Source organism: Lissotriton vulgaris, chromosome 7, assembly GCF_964263255.1.
Source record: "Lissotriton vulgaris chromosome 7, aLisVul1.2, whole genome shotgun sequence".
In the NCBI taxonomy this organism is placed as follows: domain Eukaryota; kingdom Metazoa; phylum Chordata; class Amphibia; order Caudata; family Salamandridae; genus Lissotriton; species Lissotriton vulgaris.
Window position 1 is genome coordinate 668,403,211 of NC_141695.1, and position 20,366 is coordinate 668,423,576.

A 20,366-nucleotide genomic window follows, 5' to 3' on the forward strand; every position below is an offset into this window, starting at 1 on the left:
GAAAGCCGCCTCCGAAGAGAAAACAGAAGAAAAACTAGCACCTGGAATACTGCGTGCCTGCGAGAGTCAGTACATGGGCAGAGAAGCGGCTCAATAAGCAAAAGTACGCAGGAGCGAGAAAAAAAAAAAGGTCCAAAAAAAGCCACCTCAAATCCACTTAGTAGCGTCAATAGGTCACATAGAGTCACAAAGGAATATCCATACACTTAAGTCAGAAAGCCCTCGTGCAAGAAAGCGAGGCGCAGGATGTCCATAAAAGTGAAAAGCAACAAGGTGGCATATTGTAGAGAGGGGAGAATCCAGTAGGAGAGTCACAGCATCATAGTAGGTAAGGACAGTCTGAGGTGAATGCCCAATCAAGTAAATGCACAGGTGGCGTGAGGAACTGCAGAAATGAAGAAAATCCAAAAATAAGAGAGTGCAAATGAGATAAATTGGGCCTGGTAGAGAGCAAGCACAAATTATTTCCGCAGGTGAGCTATGTGAGGAGAAAGCTCAATAAAGTCAAAATGGCCGCCAAAGTCGCGATATTCGCGTGTGATGCTCGTACAATCTAAAGCAGGTAAAATAAGGACACCATCAGCATGGATAAATAGAGATTAGCTCACCATGAGCAGTTGCATAAGTTTGGGGCATCGTAGGAGGTCGGCATGTTCATGAGCGGGTAGCGCGTCAGACGCGCGAAACATAAACAAGATGGCGGTCGCGGCCGTCAGGAAGCCGTGGCCGCTTGATACCTTGCGGGAAATCGAGGAAAATGCCTAGAAGATGCCTCGAGTCAGTGCCACAACACGCCCCTCATGCTCCGGTTGAGCAATCTTCTCCTGGAGTGTGTCAGCAACAAGCAGAGAAGGGTGAATCCCCCGGTCGGCACGGAGCGCTCACATCAGAGCTGCCGTCCATGCCGGGCGCTAAGCCACGCCCCCCTGAAAAAACTCTTTAATCATATTCATCATATGGATTTATAATTGTGCGTAAATCTATTATATTCATTTGGAATTGTTTTTAACTCAGTGGCAACAACTACAATAACAACATATATTGAATATAAAAGTTTGGTCGTACTTCGGTACGGAGGGTTATGGATATATATTCACAATGGAGAAATCAACACTTTGAACTACAAAACGTATGGATCATAGAAACTGTATGTGGGGGGAACCATTCCTATAGAAAGAATGAACGCATAGATCTATGGACAAGCCCATACCGGAAAACTCACGCAAAGAGTACAATTAAACACTGAGATAGTAAATAAATCTATAAGTGCCAATACTGTACACGTAGAGGGGCCCACATCTTTTTTTCGTTTTAAATAGAAATAGCACGAGTAACAGAGTATCCATTCAGAGCCCTTCCTTACTTTTTACGCTGCACATAACACCTTCTGATTGCACAAGGAGAGCAGTGCACGCTTGAGATCATGTTTTGAATCTGGTTCAGTAGACCCACGCATATTTAAACAAGGAAGGTCACAGTCTTACAATCATTAAAAGAAAATATATAATATTTGTATGAAAACGATCTATGAAGGCCTTTCCACTCAGACTCTAATTTGCCTGTTAGTTTCATGCTTTAGCGTCATTATCATGTTGACATAATTGTCCCATAATCTATTAAAGTATGTTTCTTCATTGGATTAACTGTCAACATGCTATTACAGCTCATAACCAAAAAACGTGTGCCCTAATCTTCTGTTGTACTATGCTCTTAGGCCCAGATTTAATAAGCCTTTCCATTGTGTCACGCAAGGCATTGCAAAGGCTTAAGTGCTATTTACTAAGCCACCTTGTGTGGCTCAATAAGGCTTAGTAAATCAAGAATAATGCAAGGCCATGCAAATCGCTCCCTTTCGTTACTCTGCATTCTGAAGGATTTCAATGGGCTTTCCCACACATTCACCCATGACTCTGGCAAAATTCCAGATTTACTAAAGGTAGTAAACCGATGATTGCGGCAAAATGATATGCCATCCTAACAGAGGCATAACGAGGAGAAATGTTGTTATTACTCCTCATTATTTCCTCCTTTTACTTGGGATGTACTTTGCAGCACACATAAAAAGAGGAACATGCCTTCCAGGATTATTATTGTGCATTAAGGTGTAACATAATCAGCTGTAGTGTCTAATGTGTTAACTCAGGAGGTTTCGATCCCAAGTTGTGTGTGAGTGCATTTGCTTACATTGGATTGCATCTGCAGAATTTGAATACTCTCATTGCAGTACATTGTTGTTTCATTCAGAATTTCTTTCAAAATGTCAAATTGCTAAGAATAATATTTGTAAAAGCTTTCTTATTTTGTTTACATTGTAGGATATACTAAACTATCAGAAGAGAAGTCAACAACGTCTCCATCCTGGATTATACTTGGGATATTTAAAACTCTACAGTTCTGTTGACCAAATTAAAGTACTTGTGTCTCAAAGGCTCCCAAATGTTCTTTGTCATGCTAAAATAAGAGACAACGGTAACATCTCCAAGTAGGTATTTTTCCTGTAATGCAATACTTCCTCCACTTGATCATATGCTATTTATCATTTCCCATGAGAGATATCACACCATGCACAATGGAATTAGCTGTTTGGTCTCTGATTTCTGTTACCCTTGGGTGGTTGGATATTTTCTTCACTGCGTTTGAGGCATAACTGAGATTTTAAAGGGCTTACTCACAAGTCCCTATCGCCACCACCACGTCATGATAGAGGCCGCGCCTTATTAACAGGGCAGCGTTAAGCCACTTAACATGGCTTAATGCTGCCTTGTGAATAGGCCCCCTTTCACGCTAGGCACTTTCACGCTGTGCCTAGCGTGAAAGGGGCATGTAGTGGGTGTTGTGGTGGGCGTTCCACTGCAACACCCATTGATGTGTACGCTGCCCCCTATTCACAAGGGCAGCATAAATAGGAGCTAACGCCAAACTTAAGACCAGGAAGACCCTGGTTTTAAGTTGGCGATATGAGGAGAAATGCTTTATTTCTCCTTGTAAGTGCAAAATTACTTTTTTTGTTTATGTACAGGAAGGTGACCCTTCCTGTACAAAAACAAACCTTTTTTAAAAATGCTGTTTTGTAACTTACATCTGTGCTGCATGAAACAGCACACATGTAAGTTACAAACTGGCATTTCAGGTTTGTTTATGTGCAGGAAGGGACCACTTCCTGTACATAAACAACCCTTCCTGCTTGCAGACACCCTTGTAGGTGCCTGCGTTTGCACTAAGTTGTGAAATTTAGCGCCATCGCAGGAGGAAAAGCAAGGCTGCACCATGTCCTTGTGAAAACGGTACAGCCTTGCTTTTCTGAAGTGGCGGAGAGAGGCGTTAAGCCAAGAAGGCCAACGCCTCTCTTCGCCACTTCCTTGTGAATATCCCCCTAAGTTTTTCTGTCACTCCTTAAGTATTCTTCTGGTTTATACTTGTATAATGCTGCTTATCCATTTTTTATCACTTCGTTCCTATGATTCTTTAAAGTGAAATAAAAATACAGGAGTATCTATTTTTGTAGAGCCTGAAATATTACCTTAATTCCTTTTTTAGTGTTCGATTCAACTGAAATAATGATGAATATATGGTTTGCAACTGTAACAAGGGTAATTGTTATGCCACTAGTGCGACTCAAAGAACGGAATGGGTTATCCATATAGATGAGACTACCATGGCTTACCATGGGATTTCCAGGTTGAATAAACACATTCCGAAACATGACTGTCCTATCACTAATTCATTTTTCTGCATATTGGTTTGACTTTTCTTATTGCCTGCCTTTGTCCTTTTTAACTCTTCCATCTCCTCTCATCCAGTCCACTATGTTGCTCTTAAAGCTCAGTCCTTGCTTAATTTGTAGGTCTTTCTTATAGACTGCTTCTAGCGTTCTTGTAGAGGACCTATTGTGGACAATACAGTTCTTACTGTGGGGTTTGGGTCAGACCACTGTCTACCAATGGTTAGCTTTCTCGTCAATCTCATGTGCTTGCTTCTTATTCTATAACTTTCATTCATCTTCTGTTCTCTTCCCTAGAGCAGAGCCTTAATACCATCCTTTTCATAAGATGACTTCCATCCTTCCACAGATCAAATTTAGGGGACTACAATATGTCATGAGGAAATTGTGGGGAAATCCTGATCATCATAAATTGAGCATGTGTCTTTATAAGGCACTTATCGAAAATATTGCCATTTGTAAACTTCTGTAACTGTTCCACCGTGTGTTTGTTTTGTGGTTGAATAATGGTTTCTTCAGAAGGTACTGGCATTTTCTTTCTAGAAAGATTTCTGATTTATGTCTGAAAAGCAGATAGCCTTCACACTGGGTTGTATAAGGATGAACATTTCTCCTTCATGTCCTTTTCTGCTGCAATGACCTTCTGGAGCTGGTGTCACTGGGTATATCATACGTGGAGGGCCGGACTGGTGAAACAAAAGCAGCCCTAGCAAAAATGTCTTAACCAGCTGTGCTACCTTCATATCCTTGTGGAAGCTCTATCTTTCCATCCATCCATTGTCCCTCTCTTTTCTCCCTCCTCGATCTCTTAATCTTTGCCTTACCTCTCCCTCCTACTCTTTCTCTCTTTCTTGAGACTTCCCTGTGCCTGCTGTAATTCATCTAGAGCCGGGAGCTGGAGAAACTACCAGAAGCACTAGGAGCAGTCCTGGCATTTCAAAACCTTCCTCCAAGGGCTCAGGTCACTGGATAAATGCCCAGTGGAATGCAATACCTGTCCGGTCCTAAATATGTGCATTCGTGGTCACACAATGCATCCTTGAGGATTGTGGGGCAGGTAGCAACTGTCTTAAACTGTGGTTGTAAGCAGAGGTGAGGTTAGCATACATATTCAGTGAGTAGTTTTTCTGATGGAGTTATTGGTTTCTTAGTCGTTCTGTTGTTTACCCAAGTCGCTTGTGTATTTAGTTGCAGTATTTTGTGGACCTTTTCTTATGATCTCCAGCTCTGCAGATGATCAGATATTGATTTGTAGCCACAGGTAGTTTTTACTCTGCCTGGCAAATGTTCTAAAGTTGGGTACTGCTTGTGCTGTAAGGGGTGTGTAATAGCTATTGATGTATTCCAGTGGTGTATCATGCCCCTTCCAATTACCTTAGAGGTAATGGACGAGAGTTTGTGTAAGATTAGGAATTCATATGAGAAATCATCTGGTGATGTTAATATTGGAATGGTTAGTGGTGTCCTTCATCTGCATTCAGAGACTTTCGAGTATCCTGTTGTGTAGCTGTAGTCTCCCGGATAGGAAAGAAGACCAGTGATTCTATGTAGCACTTCTTCCTCACAATGCTGCTTGGAAATGCAGTGTCACAGTTAACCTCGCATTTAGGGGTGTTGCATTGTAGTTCATACATCAGTTTTGTGTATGATCACTATGACAGTGTGTATGGGTATTGTCATGACATGCACAACCATGTGTGTTTCTATTTTTGGGATTTGTGTCCTATGTGTCTACTTTCACTTTCTACCAATCAGTGTGTGTTAGTAGTTAAGACTATCAGAAAGAATACTTTAAGTGAAGTTTGAGGGATTTCTGCAAATGTGTGTTTCCTGTGAGCTGTAATCTCCAGACAATGTGTGTGTTGTCTGAATGGAATGTTACGATGGCATTGAATGCTCAGTCTTGTGTGAGGTGTAATTGGCAGCTTATGTCCTGTTGGGATACTCGGGATTGACTGGAGAGGCACATTACTGAGGTCTCTTTTATTCTGATTGGGTATATGGGGAAAAGTGGTCATGGCTATACACCAATCCCCGCTCTTGGAAAGCGGTAGACATATCTGCTGTCCAAGGATGTAATATCAGTGGTGTTTGCAACATGACTAATGGCCATACTCAAAGAAATTGGCTTTCATCTATTCGTGTTTCTCAAATGTCTGTCTCCAGGTGGATTAGGCACTTGTGGTCTATTTTCAGTTGCATCTTCATTGCGCTTTGTACATGTATTTTTTCAGTTTACCATAAATCCATTTTTGCACGTCCTGACCAATATGTTATTTAAGACGAATTGAGAGAGGCCAATTCTGTGTTTGACAACATGTTTTAGCCTAATTACTGTACATAGCAGGTTGCATAGTGCCTGTGCAAGGTGATGCTTTATTATTCCCTGTCACTAGAGGCCTGAGACGACAATCTATTACATTTTCACATTTTTAAAGTGAGTTTGAGGTATGCCTCTGTCTGTTATGTTATTGAATGTACTTTTCTTGGACAGTGCAAGGGGCATTTTTGCTTTACTGCTTACTCATTCAGCGTGATAGACTATTGACCTCCGGCCCTTTCGATGCATAGGAGCAGTACTAAGTTTGGAAATGAATAAGTAGGGGGTTCCAAAGTTTTTTCAGAAGCCCTCCAGCACCGCAGCTGAATGTCAGGGTTGCCAAATACCACGACTGCCAAGTCTGAATTACCCCTCCTGCTGCTTTCATTTATCACCTCACACTTCTAGCTCCATTCTCTTAGTGTTGAAGGTTCTTGTTCATCCCTTCTTTCTCTCTTTTATCTGTTTTTGCATCATGTTGTCGTCTTCCTTTCGCTCGTTCAGGCCCAGTTCTAGAGTTAGAGCCAGGTCTTTCCAAATGAGTCCCCTGACCAATACAGGAGCCCACTAACACATTGAAGGGTCTCTGGTTGTTTTTCATGTTTCATACATGCCTGTGGGCCTTTCCTCTCCTCTGTCTTAGGACAATCAAAGGCATTAGAGAAGAGCATGCTAAAGGGGACTTATGTACAGCCAAAATGAGCAGCAGGGAAGGCCAGCAAATCTTCAACAGAGCCTTGAGGGTTTGTTCCGGGTTCAAGAGACCACACCAGAATGGAGCGTCATGCTCAGGAAATCTGGGTCTTTTCTGTTTGCTGTGGAGACAGTGAAAAACCAAAGGGGATGATGGACGGAGCGTTGACAATACAAACACTCACCCCCAGTTAACTGATCTGGGTTTAATCCATCACCGTTCTTTAGCTCACTCCGCCACCCCAGTTCAGACATGGCCATATGCAAATCAGTCTGACCCTGTGCCTCATGGGAACAGTCCAGCCCGAACTGCCAAGCCATGTCTTCCCTGGACCAGAATCAAGCTTCCCAGGACTGGTTTCTGGCATTGGAGACACTGGAGACAGTGAGCAACAGCTGCTTTCATTCTTGCAGTTTACTCACTGTTACACCTTTCACAAAGTGTGGGCCTCACTGCACCTCTGAGGCAACAGTGTACTGTTGCCCTTGAGTACAACCTATTCCAGGCTTTCTTTATTTGATGATGGAGCACTATAAAAGCCTCAAGTTTGCTCTGTGCGCTGGTGAGTGATCATTAATGAATTATCAGGGTTCATTATAGGTGGTGTCTCTGAAAGGCTGGTAGGGCTGGAACAGAGACAATTGTGTATCAGTGAATACGTATTTGTTTTTGTTCATTGGCATATGATTCCATCTTGGCGTTCAGTACTTTCCTAGACCTTGAACTGTTATATAATGTTCCTATTTCTAAGTACATCTCAAAAGCATTTCCTTTTGTGCTATGTCAGTCACTCAGTTAAAAAACGTTATTTTGGCCATACAGCCATAAAAGCACATATAATTATACTGTTACTTGTATTACAAAAATCTATAATACACAAAAGTTATACATAAAAAATACAAAATATCCTTTAGAGCCGAAGGAACTAGTTAAATACAAGTTTTAAAATGTTTTCTGACTCCACTTGTACTGATCGCCCTGTTATTAACAACCTAAGATATCAATCTTTGCCTGGTAATCTATGAGCATGATTTTAAAAAACATTTAAAAACAATTACAATATATACATTTAAAAAGGAATAAAACGATAAAATAGCTCAAAAGGGGAAGGTTTCAAAACAGTGTTTCTAGCTAAAAAGTTGAGCAAACATAGATTAGCAGCATAATTAATGGGTGAGCACAGTTAGATTATTCCCCAGCTCTTTTTTCTTTATAATGCCCCTATGTATGAACCACATCGTGAATAAAAACCTGGAAATGGCAAATGCAAATAGTGGGTGTCTCTCATATTTTAATAGCCTGAAGGCCTCAGTGTGGTGCCTAATCCCCACATTTCTGCAAAGCTGGAGCACCCGCTTGGACCTTGGCCTTCTGTAGGCAGGACAAAAAAGAAGGACATGGAGTTCTGTTTCTTAAATCAAAATACACCCTGGGCAATTTACTTTGATAGCCCCCTTCCATTTTTTTGTGAGTGCTCGGAGCGGGAACTCCCCATGTTTAAATTAGGACTAGGGACTTTTGGGAATGGAGGGACCGGTATCTTCTAGTGTTAACCAAATATTTGCCCTCCCCAATGCTTGGCATGTGTTCCTAATGTAGGACAGTCATGGTATGTTCTCTGCTCCCAAGATGGTCATAACATTCTTCAATTCCTTCCTATATTTTACTAACTCAGGGGTGCTCCAGAGACGGCACCAGAATAGAAGTGGTCGAGAAGCAATTATGTCAGCAATGGGGCTGATACCCAGATCCATTATAAGGGGTGCTCTTGGGGAAGCCCAGCAGCAGCCTAAGAAAGGTGTTCTCTGTGGATCACTGAAATATTATCGACGGGCACATTATCGACTTACCAAAATATCGTTGACAAATTATCGACGACAAAAATATCGACTTACTATACTTATTACACAAACGACAAAAATATCGAGTAAAAAATATCGAGTACTAACTATATCGAATACATAAATATCGCATAAAAAAATATCGACTACAATTATATCGTTGGACATGAAATTAGCCCTAACACTACAAAAATATCGACTACAAAAATATAGACTACCACAATATCGTAAAAAAAAAATATCGAGTTCATGTTTGCACACTTATCTTTCTAAAATACCATCTTTATCATCAATAAAAGTCATTTCTCACTTAAAAAAACTTTTCAAATATAATACCTGTTTCTTACATAAAATTACTATTAATCCACATTTGCTATACATTCTATTACATGCATTTTATCATTTTCTATTATTCTTTGCATTTAACTAACATTTTCATTACTTATTTTCACATATAAATATATTTCATTTAAACACGAACCTGCTTTAATGCGGGAATAACCACATACCACCATTCTCACATCAACAAACACTCCAATTAACTTAAAAAAATTCAAACTAGCCTATACTATGCTTCCTTACATCCTACAACCAATCAAATCAAAGCACACATAACACATATACTATAAAAGGCCTACATGCATTCTACCATTTGTTGCTGCTACCTCTCTGGAAAGTAGATGCCAACACTTTGAAGATTTTGTTGCAGAATGAACATCTTTAAAGATCCAGCTTACTAGCTAATTAATCAAGTAAGTAGCACAGCATTTTTGTAGAAAACTAAATTAGAAGTGCACTATTTTCCTTACATATCCTAAGTCTTACACTTATTTTATTTTCATGTCTTCCTACTTTTCTGATAGAAACTACTCCAACACAATTCCTATTACATGGTCATATTTCTTCATGTGCAAAATCAGATAGTAAGTATATAATAATTATCTGTTACACACCAACTGCTTTTTTTAAACACTAATTTACAAGAGTATTTATTTTTCATTAACATTATATTTACAGATATACTGAAATTGTGCTATTTCTACAGCAAAAACGATAAAACTACCCTAATTACACATGTAAGTATAGATGTGTTTGTTATAAAACGGCCAATTTCATTAATGCACATTTTTAAACAACATATCTTGCTTTTTACATCTTCCCTATAGATCATTTGAAAGATCCAAGATCAACTATAGCAAAACACAAGAATACCCTTCAGAAAAATGTAAGTATAATTGTTATTTGCTAAAATGTGGGCACAAAAAACGCTAACTATATTCTTAACACCATGTTATTTATTTTGAATTGCCTCTACAGATATTCAGAAAACATCATACATCTATTCTACATATCATATGAAAACATCCTACACAAAATATACCAATATAGAAGAATAGCCTTGTAAAAAATGTAAGTATATTTATCATTTCTCTAAAACTGCCGAAAATAACACAGACTATGTTCTTAACAACATCTTATCTATTTTATATTTCCTCTACAGATATTCTGAATACATCATACAGCTATTCTACCTACAACAAAGAAAACGACATATTTAGAAGTTAGTATACGTTTAAATCTGTTACATTTCCAAACGGTTCAGTATAAAAATTATAATATTTTGCTTTTATTTCTTCTATCTACTCTACAGATCATACCTGTACTAAATTGATGAACTCCAGCAATTACTACTATTCTACTATTTAAACAAGTAAGTATATGTAATGTTTACATCAAATGCACTAGTAGACAAAAATGACAACTGCTTTTGAGTAGGAAATACGTTTGTTATATATAAACATTAACGTTGTTTTTCTATATTTTCATACCAACAGCAAATAAAGAGATACATACAAGAACATCATTCAAAAGACATTTCTGCTTCTGTGACTACTACTTTGATTAACTGTAAGTATAAATGCATCACTAATGATGTTAGCACCACATAAGTAAAAAAATGTGTACTGATTTTGTTTCTTTCTACTCTTTCCTAGAACAAGTAAATCAAAATGACTGAAGGTGCAGAATTTGTCATGTCTCAGAAAAATAAATTGCTATTATGCTACATGGGTTATGTGTATAATCAGGAGAGACAAAGTGGTAGAAAGGTTTTTTGGAAGTGTACAAAATATTACTCCAACAAATGTTATGGGAGGGCCACTACCGAGGAAACTAATGTACTATTTACTAGAGAACATAATCATCCCCCAAATGTCACAGAAATTGAAATTAGAGATGCCTTAGAAAGTATTAAAAGTGCTAGCACACAAAGTGACAAACCCACCACACAAATACGTAAAGAAGAACTGGTAAAAATCCCTGCCCATGCTTCAGGGCAACTACCCTCTATTGACTCCCTGAAACGCACAATTGCACGCACCAAACGACTCACTAGCACAACCCAACCCAACCCAACTTGTTTTGAAGAAATTATTATTTCACCCGAAATGGCCATCACACACAATAAAGATAAATTTATTCTTTTTGATAATGAAAGCAGTACAAACCGAATAATTATGTTTGCAACTGCAAGTAATTTACGAAAAATCCAACAGTGTCCCCAATGGATGATGGATGGAACATTTAAACCCTGCCCAAAACCTTTTTACCAACTGTATTCCATCCACGGTTTATACCATCATTCTAACATACCTTTCATTTACTGTTTGCTACCCAACAAACAGCAAACAACCTACACCGAAATTTTAAATGTTCTCAAAACGGAAATCAATAATTATTTTCCCGAAAAAATAATTATTGATTTCGAATTAGCTATGATAAATAGCATTTTGAGAACATTTCCCCACACAGCAATCCAGGGTTGCTATTATCATTTTAATCAGAGTATATGGAGGCATCTCCAAAAATCTACTTTAAGTGTACTATACTCTACAGATAGCACCTTTGCCTATCAAGTTAAAAAGTTAATAGCCCTGGCCTACGTCCCTGTTACAGATGTTGCTGAACATTACAATTTATTAATTGACAGCGCATATTATAAGAGGAATGAGGATAAGCTAACACCATTGCTAGACTATTTTGAAGACACTTGGGTGGGAAGGTTGCACAGATCAGGACATCGACGCCAGCCCAAATTCCAAATCCCTTGGTGGAATGTCTATCTCAGTACTTTAAACCAAGAGGCTAAAACCAACAACAGTGTTGAAGGGTGGCATAATGCTTTCCAAGCAACTACAAACAGAGGCAAACCCACATTCCACAACCTTCTTGAAGCTTTGAAAAAAGAACAAAGCTATCAGGAACTAAGAATGGAACAATCAGTGTCACAAATAGGGCCCAAACTCACTAAACAAACCCAACAAATGTTCCGACTACTTCAAAGTCAAGTCACATTATACCCTACAACTAGAGGTTTAGAATACCTGGCAATAATAGCAAAAAGTCTACTATAAAAATGTCAAGTAAATATACGAATGTCTTCTTACAATACTAATAAAATTCACATGTCATAAACATATATAATGAATTATAAAGAAAACATATTTGTTTGACAAACTTTGAAAATTTATGTAAAAAAATTCGTAACAAATATGCAATGTTTATAATTTTTTATAACATACACATAACATTAGAAATCGACATTTCCCACCAAATCAAAATTGTAAAATAAATACTTACAATTTTTGGACTTGAGAGACGCAATCAAGGAAAAATCAATCCATACAATCCAATCCAATATCTTACTATTCCAATATGGGAAACCCTCAAAAACCCGAAAATAAATTGTAAAACGTAAAAAAACGCTCCAGGAAATCCCGAAAACAGTAGTGTGTATACGTTAGGATTTAAAGTTATATACACACTATTTTAAAAAAACGGTCACGCATATCAATGTATCAATCCGAATCGAAACCCTCCAAAAAACCCGAAAAAGGTTTAAAAAGTGAAAAAACCGCTCCTGGCAAACACGAAAAATAGGAGAAAAAAGTCAAAATATAAGCATAATAACTTAAACTTTTGTTTCTCCGTTAAAAAACACGCTTCCTTCCATGTAGTTTTCATGCGAGGAACCGAAACCTGTAAAATAACATACATAACGAAAGCCACCCACAAATACCCCCTTCACATTTGTAAATATACTAACAATTAACATTAACCATGTAAGAAGACATTTCCGAACACTTAAAATTAAACTTGAAGGAAAAAAAGCACGACACATCTATAACGGAGACTTTTCACCCAAACGCTACTTAAACTATTAATACATACACCAAAAAACACTACAGAGTTTGATTATACCCTCAAACATGACCACTTACTTATAATTTGTAGTAAAAAATAACCTTACCTCTCTCCACGCGAAGCAACTCCCAACCGCGAGCTTCTCCAGTCCTGAATGGAGCGCAATAACCTTACGCGGTAAAAAAGTAGTCCCCTTAACCCATTTGTATAAAAGGATAATAGAATAAACAATGTCAAATGTAAAATATATAATACATACACATGTATAATGTAACAAATTAATACACTATACTCATGACAATTTTCCTTTATTAACAAAAAATAATATATTTAATATAAATTAATATATAATATGTATTATATATTAATAATATTAAATAATTATGTAAAACTTTGAATAAAAGATGTAAATATTTAGTTATTCTGTATATTTATATGAATAATTTTGTGTATAATTTTAATAAAACATTATAAATGTTTATGGGAATAATTAATAATGATAAATAATATAACTTATTTATTGTTATTAATATAACAAGTAGAACCATTTAGTATATAAAGAATGGCCTGAAAAAAGTCTCTATTTTATCTGTGAATGTATATATTTTTGTTAATAATAAATGAATGTTTATGTTTATTAATTAATAATAATAATAATAATTAATAAAATAATTATTATTTTTATTAATTAGTAAAAAAAGTTATATAATTATTTCTAAGTATAACAAAATTATATAATTGCTTTACTAATATTTAATAAATACCAGATATTATAATTAAACATATTGTTTCCCTATACAATTATAAACTTTACAACCAAATCGATTTATATGTTTTATGTAAAAACAACATTGTGTGAAATATACACCAAGAAAATTTTTTTTTGTATTTCAATTTATCCTAACAAATGTAATAATAGTCATGTTACTTGTTAAAAAGAAATATGTATTATATATTTTATTACATTAATATTTAATATTAACATTATTACATATTAATGTAAGAAATATATAATAAATCATTGTTTAATGTATTTCTATATAAATACTTTAAATTGTAAGTGACTGATGGGAATATGTAAAATTTACAGAAAGAATCTAGTAATCCAAATTATTTTTTACATTGACCACATGTATATAAATGTAAAGATGTTATTGTGTGAATAATAAAAGTAAAAAAAAATGTTATGTTATATTTGTTTGTGATTTTATTGTAGTACACAATAAAAAAATTTAAAATTGTTTAATAAACTTATTTGAAAACATCTATGTTGCATTAATTTTTTTTTTTTAAATACAGTAATGAACAAATGTATACAAATGTGCTGCACACTGACCAATTTTATATGTATTGTTACTACTCCAGTCAATCTAAAATCATAGAAGCTGCAGGACACTAGCAAAAATTATTGTACTATTCCTACTACACTCAAGGTAATACCATAAAATGTGGTGGAGACTAACCAAAGTATTTTTATTAATCCAACTCCAGTGTTGGTAATATTACTGATGGTGCTGGACACCAACCAATTAATAATTAGAATTCCAACTCCACTCTAGCTACTGTCTGGAAACATGGTAATACATAAATAGTTTTGATCTAAATAAAGGTTACTAATGTAAAGTTATAATAATAGCTATTTTCGTGTAATAAATTTAATGTATCACTGTTAAGTTAAACTATACATCAGCACTCTAAAATACCCAAAACTGTCCCAAAACACTAAAAAGACCCCTTCACCCTAAAGGCCAAAACTGACCCAGAACCCTACAAATACCCCTTTATCAACAAACTGAAAACTGACCCTGAACCCTACAAATACCCCTTACCCACTAACTGAAAACTGACCCTGAACCCTACAAATACCCCTTTACCCACAAACTGAAAACTGAGCCTGAACCCTACAAATACCCCTTTACCCACAAACTGAAAACTGACCCTGAACCCTACAAATACCCCTTTACCCACAAACTAAAAACTGACCCAGAACCTTACAAATACTCCTTTACCCACAAACTGAAAACTGACCCTGAACCCTACAAATACCCCTTTACCCACAAACTGAAAACTGACCCTGAACCCTACAAATACCCCTTTACCCACAAATTGAAAACTGACCCTGAACTCTACAAATACCCCTTCAGCCACAAACTGAAAACTGACCCTGAACCCTACAAATACCCCTTTACCCACAAACTGAAAACTGACCCTGAACCCTACAAATACCCCTACACCCACAAACTGAAAACTGACCCTGAACCCTACAAATACTCCTTTCCCAACAAACTGAAAACTGACCCTGAACTCTACAAATACCCCTTTACCCACAAACTGAAAACTGACCCTGAACCCTACAAATACCCCTACACCCACAAACTGAAAACTGACCCTGAACCCTACTAATACTCCTTTCCCAACAAACTGAAAACTGACCCTGAACCCTACAAATACCCCTTTACCCACAAACTGAAAACTGACCCTGAACCCTACAAATACCCCTACACCCACAAACTGAAAACTGACCCTGAACCCTACAAATACTCCTTTCCCAACAAACAGAAAACTGACCCTGAACCCTACAAATACCCCTACACCCACAAACTGAAAACTGACCCTGAACACTACAAATACTCCTTTCCCAACAAACTGAAAACTGACCCTGAACCCTACAAATACCCCTTTACCCACAAACTGAAAACTGACCCCGAACCCTACAAATACCCCTTTAACAACAAACTGAAAACTGACCCTGAACCCTACAAATAGCCCTTCACCCACAAACTGAAAACTGACCCTGAACCCTACAAATACTCCTTTTCCCACAAACTGAAAACTGACCCTGAACCCTACAAATACCCCTTTACCCACAAACTGAAAACTGACCCTGAACCCTACAAATACCCCTACACCCACAACCTGAAAACTGACCCTGAACCTCCAAAAAACTCCTTTACCCACAAACTGAAAACTGACCCTGACCCCTACAAATACCCCTTTACCCACAAACTGAAAACTGACCCTGAACTCTACAAATAGCCCTTTACACAAGAACTTAAAACTGACCCTCAACCTCAAAAATACCCATTTACCCACAAACGTTAAAATTTCCCAAATCCCACTAAATACACCTTTACTCACGACTAGAAAAATGACCCAGAACCCTAAAAAATTAACCTATAACAAAAACTATGAAAGTGAGCCAGAACACTATAAATACTAATGAACACAACATTAAACATAAATATATATAAAATAAAAAAAAATTTAAAAAAACTATTATAAAATATATTATCACATTAGCTATAATAATAATTTAGATTAATTAATATTGTTTAATTCCAATTAATTAATTAACATCAACATAAATTAACACATTACATTTAAATGTATACAATTAATGTAATTAAGTCATTATTATAAATTAATTACCAAATAATTTATTTAAATTATATGCAATATATTAATTACATCATTAACTAATTATAATTAATGTGTTAGCAATTAATAAATGTAAATATTATACTAATTCTTAATACAATAAATCACTAATTATTATTAATTAATAAACAATGTATCAATTAAAATCATATACAAATTACTTTTTAAAAATAATAATTATTAATAATCAATTAATCAATTAATCAATTAAATTATATGCTAATTAATCAATTAAACAATTAACTAATTAATATTAATTAATTACCAATTAAAATCTAATTAAAACAATTACCAAACATATATTAACTAATTAATTATTATTAAATTACTTCCCACCCTATTCCCCTATAAACCCACAACCTGCTCCTAAACATTAGGTACTATTTATTTATATATTATATATATCTTATTTTATAAAATCAATATTTTCTAACATTTTCTCGATATTTTTTACTTTCACTATATTTCGATATTTTGTCTAGTCGATATTTTTGAGTCGATATTTTTGTATTCGATATTTTTGGGTCATTTTTGCAGTCGATATTTTTTTCAACGATATTCCTATAGTCGATATTTTGGTATTGTCGATATTTTTCCGTCAATATTTTGTCCATTCGATATTATGTAGTCGATATTATGTCCAGTTACCGTTCTCTGTTATAGCTAGTGTGTTAGATGGGTAGTGACCCCAGAGTTCTGCTCCATATAGTGATGCTCCCCTTTCCTGTCTTTTATATATTTCTGCAGGTGGACCTACCACTTTCTGAGTGCAGTTTTCATGTACTTTTAGGATACCCCCTATGGACTGTGTCAGTTTTAAATTAGCTTTCTTTACTTGGGTCCCCCAATCCATCTTATCATCAAATGTGAGGCACAAGTTTTCGAAGATGGACACCCTCTCTAACGCCCTGCCTTCCATTTCGGGGTTTGGGCAATTGATAGTATTAGCATGGAAGAATATTCATTGTCTTTTTTAAAGGTTTATCTCCAAATCCCTCTTCCTGCAAAATGAACAGAACTCCTCCAATACCCAATGCATGCCCATGGGAGATTTGGACAGTTGGAGCGTATCGTCCACAAACATTAAAACTGGTATTTTGCGGTTTCTTAACCTCAGTGAATCTATGTCGTTTACTACCAGTAGAGTTTCAATTAAACGATTTAGAAAGAGGGAGAACATGGTTGGCGCTAAAACACATCCCTGTCTCACCCCTTTCTCTACAGGGAAGGGAGCTGTCAATTCCCTTTTTTACCAAATCTTATTCTCGCATACGTATCTTGATGCAAGTACTTCAGCTGGTGGCATAGGTAGGCTGGTACTCCCATATCACGGAGGAAGCCTCATAGCTGATCACGCTGCACCATGTTGAATGCGGATTCAAGATCCACGAGGGTTAGGTAAAGACTGCCAACCTCCAAGATTACAGTTTTCCAATGGATCAATTGCAATCTGAAGATCTGGTCAATGGCTGAGGTTTTAGTTCTAAAGCCAGCTTGTAAGGGTGTTAATATGTTGTTTTCTTCCATCCATGATTGCAATCGACCTAGGAGAACAAAGGCAAATATCTTTTGGGTAACGTCTATAAGACTTATTAAACGGTAGTTTGCCGGATTATGCAGGGTGCCATTTTTATGAATAGGAATAATTTCTGCCCCTTCCCAGGTCGGGGGCAGCGCCATACCTTTTAGGATAGTGTTAAATAATGTTCATAGATAGGGTGTCCACACTGGTTGTTCATTTTTGAATAGGTCACCAGGAATTCTATCCAACCCTGGTGCCTTGGCTGGAAGCAAATTACCCAGTCCCACAGTGACCTCTTTCATTGTGCAAGGGGGCACTTATATTTATGCGGGTTTTATCTACTTCTACTTCCCTGGTGACTGCAGCTCCATCTAAGGTGCTTGAGTATAAAAAATTTAAAATGGGATCTCTAAACTTCTTCCCCCAAGTTTGGTTCGATTGCTGGGATGCTTTCAGATTTCCCAGTTTTAACTAGGTTCCAGAAGCCTCTCATATCTCGGTTGTCTAAAGCTTTTTTAATTGCTTCCCATTTATCTATCTCCCAGGTGGTTTTTGCTTCAGCTAGGGTTTTTTTATATTGTGCCCTCGTTTCTTTAATACGTAGATTGTCATTCTCCCTAATCCCCAATCATAGAGCATGTTTAGCCTTCCTACACATTTTGTTATACCAGGGATGTTTCGGTTTAGGGTCAGAACTAGTGTTGTCTCTATTGTAAAAAAACTCTGCCAAAAAAACATATCCTAGTGGTTTTTTCTTAGTAACAACAAAGATTCAGAACCTTCACAGTTTTCAAACAATCAAAATGCCGTTTTCTGAAAAAGGAATGATTTGTTTATACAAGGTGGCCACTTTTTCCGGCGACTATTCAAATGTTCCCCAACGTACTCTTTTACCTCCTTCAATTGCAACTAAATTTGGAACGGATTGTGTGGGTGTACTATTATGGTCCTTGGGCAAAGGGAGAGCTATTTCTAACACCAACGGATTATGGTCACTTTTGTGCCATAATTCAACATCTACCAAAATACAATCAATTATAGATGCCGGTCCCAACTTATGAAAGGTAAAGTTACCCGGCCTGTCAGAGGGGAATCGACCATTACATTCCCTTAGTGAGTGGCTAAATGTAACTGAGTTCATCTGCAGAACTAAAGGGGTCTATCCCCGTATTGGGTAGTTGTTGCATTCAGGGATTGACCAAGCCGAACCTTCCTCACTTGTAATGATAGTGGTAATGCCTCTTAAGGGCTAAAAGTGACAATTAAAGTCCCCACCAATAATTACATAGGTAAACTCTGGTAGAGTGTAGAGAAAGGTGGCAAGACAATCAAAGGTCTGTGAGGTTTGCCCCTGCCTCACTGGACACAAACAGATGTTGATAATAGCAATCTTCATGGTGTTATAAAAAGAGAGAAGGATGCACAAAATATCAGTGGAGAGGGTTGAATACCAGATGTATGCCGAGGTGCCAGGTGCATCAGCCCCCTCATGGTCTCCTCCTGGCCCCTGGCTCCTGGCCCCCTGGGCATCTGGAATACAATATGTAACATATCCCACTTTATGTAGCTCCTGCCTTGACCATGTTTCCTGGAAGAAGCATAGCTCATGAGTGTCTATTTAGTCTCTCCAATCTGGGAGGTCCATTTTTGAGCTAAGACCTGCTATGTTCCAGGAAAGAATCTTGATGTTCTGTATTTTATCTAGGATAGCAATCTGAGTATGCAGGGAATGCCTGTCCTGTTGTGTTGCTTGGTACATGGTCTTGGCTTGGTCATGAGTCCCTGCCTCAATCTGTGGGTTACTTACAGTCAGGATCCCCAAGCGTCTTAGTAGAAGAACTGAGAGAACTAATTGCTGTAGTGGTCTCGTAGGTTTTCTCAAAGTGCTGGTCACCATTCTCGAGTCTTCCACAATTTTGGGGCTCAACTGGCTGTTTGTTAATGTAGGTCAAACTTTTACAGGTAGGATTTCGTCAATCAATCAAATCCAGGGGACTAAATCTAAGGCTCACAGGGATATTAAATGCCATGGTGTTTTCGCATTCCTGGCCCATATTTAACATGCTACCACTCTGGGCTCTCAATTCCCACTTTTTGTACACAGTTCCCACTCTGTCTAACAGGGGACTAGGGGGATAGAAGTACCCCAAGGGCAGTGTCCGAATGCCTCCTGACTCCCTAGAGTATCCCCATTCAAGAATATATTGGACCACCCTGCTATCTCTAAAATTGATCAGAACACAGTCCCCCGGAATTTCTTTACGCCTCTGCCCCAGCCAGCTAACCCTGTGTGTAAAAAGGATTTCACTTTGTGCTAAGTAGGGGAGTGTATTTATTTAATCAAAAAGTGATTTTGTTTTTCCGTTCAGGGTATGACTCCCCTCGGCCTATTTCCAACTCTGGTACTCCAGCTACTATAACAACATAGGGGGTGGAGGCTGAGGCAGGTCTATACAGGAAAGTGTAGAATTGATTTCCCTTGGTTTGGGATGAGATGTGTTCCTGATGTCTGAAGCGCAAGATCTTTGTGCCTGTTGTTTTGTTAGCGCACCTGAGGTAGTTGCTATAGACCTAGAGTCATAAGCGTTATCAGGACAATGGAAAGACCTGTGTTGGAGAATGGCTGG

At 37.3% G+C, this 20,366-nt stretch overlaps 1 protein-coding gene across 1 annotated transcript in view; it reads left to right on the plus strand.

Moving 5' to 3' along the window:
• The window catches only part of ANKFN1 (ankyrin repeat and fibronectin type III domain containing 1), a 1,140,330-nt gene that overhangs the window by 785,102 nt on the left and 334,862 nt on the right, over nucleotides 1–20,366 (plus strand). Inside the window, exon 12 of the mRNA XM_086928764.1 lies at nucleotides 2,316–2,482. Coding sequence (XP_086784890.1) covers nucleotides 2,316–2,482 — 167 coding nt within the window. The remainder of the gene's footprint in view (nucleotides 1–2,315; nucleotides 2,483–20,366) is intronic.